Raw genomic sequence first — 8,662 nt, 5'->3', positions numbered from 1 at the left:
GCTCTACTGCTTGAGCCACAGCACCATTTCTAGTTTTCTAGTGGTTTATTGGAGATAAGTCTCATGGAGTTTCCTGCCTGGGCTGGCTTTGAACTGTGATCCTCATATCTCAACCTCCTGAGTAGCTAGGATTACAGTCATGAGCCACCTGCACCCCGCAGTTTTAACCTTTTTTAACGGTCATGGAACTTAGAATGATACTGCCTCTCACACTGTCTCCCATCTGCAAACCTTGCAATAAACTGCATCCCACAAAGAAAGCCAAACAATTTTGTACATCCAAAGTTTTGCCAGTCCTAGGGGCTTGAATTCAGGGCCTGGGCACTATTCCTGAGCTGCTTTTGCTCAAGGCAGGCACTCTTACCACTTGAGCCACAGTGCCACTTCTGGCCTTTTCTGGTTATGTGACGCTGAGGAATCAAACCCAGGGCTTCATGCATTCTCAGCCCTGTTCATCAAATTCTTGTTCATAGTGTATCTTGAGTAGGAGACACATTTCCAAGGCTATTTCATTCAATACAGGAAGACTACATTTAAGTGACTTTTGCATGTCTGGGACTTCAGTCTGTTAACACACAAAAAAATCTTTGGATTAGCTTCATTCTAGGAAAGACTCAAGTTTGGTTCACTTTTGTACTTAGAACCCTTCTTTCTGGAACACAGATAAAGATGGTAATATGCAACTAAGACCACCTGGCTTCTAATTTTTTTTTTTATCTGTTGTGGGGCTTGAACTCAGAGCCTGGGTGCTATCTCTGAGCTTTCTGCTCAAGGCTATCACTCTACCACTTTGAACCACAGTGTCACTAATTTTCTAGTGGTTAACTGGAGATAAGAGTCTCATGGACTTTCCTGCTGGGGCTTGGATCTCAGCCTCCTGGGTAGCTAGGCTTACAGGTGTGAACCTCCAGCACCAAGCTAGGGTTTTTTTTTTATTTGTGGATCATGGGGCCTGAACTCTGGGCCTGGGCACTATCCCTCAGCTCCTCAATTCACAGTGAGCACTCTTACCATTTGAGCCACAGTACCATTTCCAGCTTTTTCTGCTTATATGGTGCTGAGGAATCAAACCCAGGGCCTCATGCATGCAAGGAAAGCACTTTATCACTGAGCCACCTTCCCAGCCCTAGGTTTAATTAAAGCTAGTTTTTATAGTAACCATAAACTCAGACCAAAAAAAAAAAATCACGAATAGATTAGTTTATTTCAGCAGTAAATTTGAAACTCTTGCCTCAGCTAGCAAGGGTACTACATAATTTTATCAGGAATAGATAATTTCCTACACTGTCAATATATAAAAGTTCCTTTGCACTTTCTTGAACACTGATCAACAAGCAGATTCAGTCCATATTGCTTTGATCTATCTACTGGGTTAGCCCAAGCTTCTTCTTCAGAGACTCTGGCATCTCAGGAGGAGGAGGGCGAGGGAGCCTGAAGTAGACCTTCACAGAGTCATAGATGAACCATTGTAGTGCAGTCAGAGTACCAATCATGATGATACGGGCGAAGAGTCCCTTCCACACACCTGATTCAGATAAAAATACGAATGAAATAAATGCAATACACTCAAGTATTCTTTCTTTAGAGAGAAAAAGTCTATCTCACCTTTAAAGCCAAGTCTCTGGAGGACCTGAGTAGCACTGCTACCCTTCTCTTTATTCAGCACAGACACCACAGAATCAGCAGGGTGAGAGACAATTGCACAGAAGACTCCAGCTGAAAAAGTCAAGATTAATGATTCCAGGTGGCTAAAATATTCACATCGTGGTCAACAACCCTTTTCATGTATCTTTTTTTTTTTTTGGTCTGGTCATGAGGCCTGAACTCTGGGCTTGGGTGCTGTCTCAGCTCTTCAACTCAAAGCTAGTGCTCTACCACTTGAGCCACAGCACCACTTCTGGCTTTTTTCTTTGCTTATGTGGTGCTGAGGAATCGAACCCAGGGCCTCAGGCATGCAAGGCAAGCGCTCTACCACTGAGCCACCTTCCCAGCCCCCTTTATATTTTACATGTATCTTAATCAACTTTAGTTTTAAGTCAGATATCCCATAATCCCAGCTACACAGGAAGACTGCTTGAGCCTAGGAATTTGAGGTCAGCCTGGGCAAGAGAAAAAAAACTATCTCAAAGGAAAAAAATATAGAGGCAAGACTATAGGCAAGACACAGAATACCCTGTGTAAAATTAGGCAGTTTTAGTCATTTTGTATTAAAATTTGGCCATAGCCAGACACTGATGGCTCACAACTACAATCCCAGCTATTAAAGAGGCCAAGATCAATGACAGTGTTTGGAAGGCATAAAGTCCCTGATACTTTTATCTCCAATTAACCACCATGACACCGAGGCTCAGAAGTGGTAGAGCGCTAACCTTGAGCAAAACAGCTCAGGGACAGCACCCAGACCCTGAGTTCAAGCCCAGGACCGAAGACTTTACAACCTAATTACAAAGCATTCATGAATCCAGGTCCTATGTTATGGGAAATTGTATCTCACCAGTAGAAGCCAATGTAAATATTTATCCCAAATTCTAGACAAGTGTGTCTAAACAATTCTTACCTATGTAACCTGCCACAAATGTTACAACCAGCTGTTCGGCTTTTGTACATTCACTTCGGGGCTTAGGAACCACAAACTTGTACAATGCTTCAACAGTGCGTTCAAAGCAGGCAAATTTCATCATGGTGTATGGTATCTGTCTCATCCACAGAGGAGCAACTCCCTTGTAGAACCTAGGATATCAGATGACTTGATTACACAGTTGCAGCTATTAAACTAGCAAAGACCTATCATTAATGGAAATGTCCGCACACCAGTCGAGTCCTGAGAGTAGAGGATGACAGCATGTCATTTCTATCAGAACGTTAGACTAACATGCAGGTATATTCATCTCACATGCCAATGACTCAAGCACCTTTGACTGTACAACCAAAAAGTTGCTGGATGTTTCTTTGACTGGAACTACAAGAAACAGAAGTTCACAAGTAGAACTCAGATCAAGATTCATCCACAAAGGTGGATCTAAGGAAGCATGTTGTGGCCTGGCTACATCCACATCCCCCCCTCCTTTTTTTGCCAATACTGAGGCTTGAACTCAGGGCCTGGGCACTGTTCCTGAGCTTTTTTTCCTCAAGGCTAGCACTCTACCACTTGAGCCACAGTGCCACTTCTGGCTTTTTCTGTGTATGTGGTACTGACGAATTAAACCCAGGGCTTCATATATGCTAGCTAGGCAAGCACTCTACTACTAAGCCACATTCCCAGCCCTACATGCAAATTCTAAACTGTGAACAGATTTGTACAAGAGTTCTAATAAGTCCTCCTTTAAAATCAACTAACAAAGGTTTAGACCAAATATCAAGTCTTTGCAAAATGACAAATACTTTACTAAGAAATAGAAGTTCCTTAGGAGATTATCTTCAGGAAAAGGTTTACTTACGCCTTTATGCCTTCTTCTTTATACATTTTTGGAGCTGCATCCCTCAAAGTGTTGGCATAACCTGGTTGGGTTTGAATTCGAACCTTAGCAGCTTCCATAGGAGCCAGAGCAATGTCAGCAAAGAATTCAGCACTGGCAGAAGAAGCCAAATAGAGTGATGTTCTCCAGAGATAGGTGTTCTCCTAAAAAGCAAAGTAAATCACTTCCAATTGTCTGTTTCCAGTTTAACTTGGATAATTCCATATAACAACTACAATTCACACATTTTTTAATCTGCCTCAGTCTTCTAACTGCTGAGATTAAGTATACAGCACCACACTGGTTTATGTTTCATATCACCCAATCAATGTATAACTGATGTTGTCTCTCTTACGCTCATAGGTCACAAACTATTATCTCCAATTAATTACCAGAAAACCAGATGTGGCATTGTGGTTCAAAGTGGTAGAGCATGGGCCTTGAGCACAAAACCTCAGGGACAGTACCCAGGCCAAGTTCAAACCCCATGACCCACCAAAAAAAACACCAAAACTTTTTAGCACTTTAAATCACATACCTCACCAAGCATGTTGCTATACAAGACTTTGAAAACTTCATAAAAGCCAAACTTGCACAGCCCTTGCATAGAGTAGCCAATGAAAGTTGGAGCCCATCCTTTAGCCAAACCACGAACACCATCCTCTTTAAGTGTGACTGAGAATCCATTAAATATTCCCTTGTACTTCTGTGGGTCCACCTTTATTTGAAAGAAGGAAAAGAATTAATAAAATGCAAAGGTCTAACCCCCTCCTACATATTTGATTTCATTTTTTCCTTTTGTTCCTACAACAGATTTCAGTCACTATACAAAGGTAAATACAAGTGATAGTATCAGCTTGGTATCTATGATTATTTTAAAATGGAAACATTTTGTTCCTCAAGGTCTAGCTTTGAATCAAAGAATCTAGAAAAGGTAGATGAAATGGTAGAACCCAAGAAAAAATGCAAAATAAAATTGACTCATAACTCTCAATATCTAAGTTTTAAAACTACTGTCTAAATAATAGAGAAGTTTGGATTCTTGGTATATGAATCCATTTAGGAAATTTTATAACTTTATAAGGTATATAAAAGCAAGAAGTTGTTTTTTGATTTAAGCTAAAATTGCTTTGAGAGACGAGTAAGTTTTAGCAAAGATATAATTCATATTAATGAAGGGGCTTATCTATTTCTGTCAGTACTAAAAGGGCTGGTATACATACATCACCTTCCTCTCTCTTTCTCCTAATATTTCACCTTTCTCTTTTAGGTAAGGAGACTTTTAATCCTGTTTGGGACAAATAAATTTTCAATGTTTGATTATTCTTCAATAATCCTAATTAAAAGATATTCAAATAAGAAAACTCTTACATAAATATTATACAAGAGGCCATGCCTGTAGTATTTTCATACAAGGACACTAAAAGCATTTTAACAAATCTACATGTAGGGCTGGGAATGTGACTGAGTAGTAGAATGCTTGCTTAGCATGCATGAAACAGGAAGCCTTGGGTTCGCTTCTTCAGTACCACAGAAACAGGAAAAGCTCGAAGTGTCGCTGTGGCTCAAGTAGTAAGAGTGCTAGCTTTGAGCAAAAAAGAGCTCAGGACACTGCCCAGGCACCGGGTTCACGCCCCAGGACTGACCAAAAAAATTTACATGCGTGCTTTGCCTTGGTCTTATCAATATATAGGAACATAATGTGACTTGACATAGCCCACAAGACTGATTACACCCATGATCACATGTGAACTGCTTATAAAATGACTTTCTGGGCTTTGTAAAGAACAAGTAGGCATTCAAGGAGAAACTTTGGCCAGGACTGAACACCAGTAGCCAAAAGCCATTTTCAACCAGAGTCTGAAAGCAAATATTTTCTAAGAGACATTTCTAGCTGGGCACAGGTGGCTCACACCTGTAATCTTAGTTACTCAGGATGTCGAGATCTGAGAATCACAGTTCAAAAGCCAGCTCAGACAAGAAAGCCCATGAGACTCTTATCTCCAATTACCCACCAGAAAACCAGAAGTGGCACTGTGGGTCAAGTGGTAGAGGCTTGCCTTGAGCTGAAGAGCTGAGGGACAGTGCCCAAGCCCAGAGTTCAAGCCCTATGACCGACCAAAAAAAAAAAAAAAAAAAGAACATTTCTTAAATTTAGAACATTCGCCAAAGCACCAGTGGTTCATACCTATAATACTAGCAGGAAAGTCCTTGATTCTTTTTTGTTTTTTTTTTTGGTGTGGTGGGGTTGGAGGGTACTTGAACTCAGTTCTAGCCTTTACTGTTTATGTGGTACTGAGGAATGGAATCCAGGGTATATGCATGCTAGGCAAACACTCTAATCACTAAGCCACATTCCCAGCCTCTTCTTGAGACTCATATCCTATCAACTAACCCAAAAAAACTGGAATTGGAGCTGTGGCTCAAATAGTAGAATGCTAGCCTAGGCCCTGAGTTCAAGCCCCAGAGCCAGCACCAAAAAATAAAGACCACAAGTTAAAGAAATTATAGTCTAGTTTCCTAATGAAGTTTCTAGCAGTCTTCAACTTCATTTATGAAACTCATTAAGGTTTAGAATTAAATCACATGAAAAATATGTTCAACATTGCCAGAGAATACAAACCTGCATACGGCATTTCACTAAATCCAGGGGAACCACAGCAGTGTGTGTCAGCCCACAACTTAAGACCCCACCAAAGCCACAAAGTGCATAAAACTTCATGGAGCCATATTCACAACTGTACTCTGTAATAAGACAAAGACACACCATGCATTTTAGTTCAAAACTCATGTTACTGGTTATCAACTTACCTCTTGGATAGTTAGGTTTCCACACAGCTTGTTAGTAGATGTCTACATCTTACAACAGCCATGCTTCGACAATATACTTTAATCCAGCATGCAAAACAAACCTGCATTCTGCATTTAACCAGATCTAGAGGAACCAATGCTGTATGAGTGGTGCCACAGCTAATAATTCCTCCAAGTCCACAAAGGATAAAGAATCTGCCAGATCCATATTCACAGCTATACTGCTCTGTTTGATTAAAAGAAAGAAAGCAAGTAAGTATTTCTTCAGAGATGATAAAGGCATGGGAATGAAAGAAAATTCCCTGTGAAATAGCACTACCCCAACTGAGTCATCTACAGATAAGTGGAAAGATGATTTCCCCTCTAGTAATTTGCTGTGAAAATCAGATCATTTAAAATTAGGATTCTATGTTTGTTGGATGTCTCTTATTTTGTGATGTTAAAAAAAAAAGTTATCTACTGTAATAGCTCCTTCAATTAAAACAAAAAACAGCTGACAGGAACATGCTTCAGAATACAAATCAGATTCAGAAGAGCATTCTACATGTAAAAATCTTGCCAAGTTCAAGTTTGCTCCTACTAACCCAATACTATCTCCACTTGAGAACTTTTGTAACATAAACCTAGATATGCACAATTCCTGCAAATTTACATTCAATAACTTCAGTGTTCCGCTTTAACTTTAGTTAAAATAATAATGTGAGGACTTTTAAATCCACACTAAGGCATAACACAGCACAGGAATGGAATAAGACAAAAACCCACCAAACTTATAGCTTTTCCATTTTACAGGCACAATGTAGGCTAACATTCTCCCAACTGCCACAATTTCAGGTTTCTCTGAATGTATGCACCACTGGGATTTAAAACATAAAACATAAAGCTGAATTAACCCCAAACGATGTCCCATCAATTATGTTCTTTCTAGAATTTCTCTGTGCCACAGGAGACACAAGAGATCTCGGTTCTCTCAGACGACTTAGTGGAATTTATCTTACTAACATGAGCTAATATAAAACTTGCTAACTATGAGTCAGGGAAGTTATTTGTAAGGGGGAAAAAAATTACCCTGATAAATCGAAGGGCAGAGAACTGTGGGTGACCAATGTCTAAAGAGATTACCCAGTAGTTCCGACAGACCAGCAAGGCTCTTGGCGCTGGAGCCAGTAAGCTAGTTACGGCCTCTCAGCCTGCCTCCATTCCCTCGGGGACGTGGAGGTCACCGGGTGACGCCAGGCCTAGGCCTCTCCACGCCCTTGAGGGAGGTCCACCGATCGGACACCGGCTCGGGACCTAGAGGCTGACAGCCGGCCATCAACAGGAGCCGGCTCCGGGGGCAGCGGGCGGGCGCGTCCTTCCCCGTCCTCCAGGCCTCCGAGGCCGAGCGGGCACCTCGGGCCTGGACGATGGCGTGGAGGGCAGGGCGGGCACCACAGGAGCTGGTGGCTGGTGACCGGGGCCGGGTCTGATCTCACCTTCCACCGCGGCGGCCGCCAGGTTGCGGGAACGTCTGGGCGGGCCCGGGGGCCCCGCCGGGCTGCTGCGCGGGCCATCGGACACCAGCTGCAGGTGCGGCGCGTGGAAGGGGTTCGCCCGCGCCAAGTGCGCCACGGACGAGAACATCTTCCTAGGGGAGGGGAGGGGAGAGCACGGTTAAGGGCAGAGGCCGGGCGCCCGTCGGGGGCACCGGCGCCGCGAGCCCCGGTAGCGGCCTTCTTTTTCCCGCCTCCGCGCGCCCTTGAGGAGGTCACGGCGCTTTCCCGAGGGAGCTCCGCACCCGGCCGGGCCTACAGCCAAAGCTGCGGTCCCACAGGGGCTCCGCTGCCCACACCCACGGCGGGGAAGGCCGGGCCACACTCACTCCCTAAGATGGCGAACACCCAACCGCTCCCTCGGAAAGGCTGCGGCTCACAGAGGCCGAATGTCCTCCGGGCCCTCAGATCCGTGCCCTTCGCGCGTCGTCAGCGTGACGCGCCCCGAGCGTCACTGCGGCACGCACCGGCTATTGGTGGAGAGGAACGCGGAGGCCCGTGGCGTCATCGCGTCCTCCTAGCAACCCTGTCCCCGCCCCCTGCCCGCCTCAACTCTTCCGGTCCAGCTAGTGCGCAGGAGGGTTCGTACTGCGCAGGCGCGCATTCCCAGCCGGATTCTCTTCTTCTTCTTTTTGGAAGTGGTGTGGCATTTGTGATCTCGACCCGTTTCCCCCGTTCCTTTCACCTTCACGAGTCTCTCTGGGGCATCCGTTCTTGACGTTTAAGTGGTTCTCCACACACAGCAGCCACTTTAACAGAAACAACAGACGAGCAATACTTGGTCTTAGGACAAGAGTTCTGCCATGATAGTACCTTTCTTAAAAGTCCACCTGATGACACTAAGTGAGCCGTCCACCAGACTTA

The 8,662-nt window shown here is 43.9% G+C and overlaps 1 protein-coding gene across 2 annotated transcripts; it reads right to left on the bottom strand.

Moving 5' to 3' along the window:
- Window positions 1–1,175: 1,175 nt before the first annotated feature.
- On the bottom strand, window positions 1,176–8,239 carry Slc25a3 (solute carrier family 25 (mitochondrial carrier; phosphate carrier), member 3). Of its 2 annotated transcripts, none has more exons than XM_013020963.1 (8): window positions 8,152–8,167; window positions 7,742–7,893; window positions 6,079–6,200; window positions 3,994–4,173; window positions 3,438–3,619; window positions 2,558–2,730; window positions 1,606–1,716; window positions 1,176–1,525 (listed from the first exon to the last, which is right to left on the bottom strand). In XM_013020963.1, the coding sequence occupies exons 2-8, from the start codon at window positions 7,887–7,889 to the stop codon at window positions 1,365–1,367; spliced, it is 1,077 nt and encodes a 358-aa protein (XP_012876417.1). In that variant the 5' UTR covers window positions 7,890–7,893; window positions 8,152–8,167; the 3' UTR covers window positions 1,176–1,364. The 2 variants fall into 2 exon arrangements, with proteins under 2 accessions (XP_012876417.1, XP_012876408.1); XM_013020954.1 differs by having other exon boundaries at window positions 1,183–1,525; window positions 8,128–8,239.
- Between the last annotated feature and the right edge of the window lie 423 nt (window positions 8,240–8,662).

Source organism: Dipodomys ordii, unplaced genomic scaffold (genome assembly GCF_000151885.1).
Source record: "Dipodomys ordii isolate 6190 unplaced genomic scaffold, Dord_2.0 Scaffold3, whole genome shotgun sequence".
NCBI classification, from domain to species: Eukaryota; Metazoa; Chordata; class Mammalia; order Rodentia; family Heteromyidae; genus Dipodomys; species Dipodomys ordii.
The sequence above is the reverse complement of the archived record's forward strand: the minus strand, read 5'-3'. Positions and strand labels throughout refer to the sequence as shown.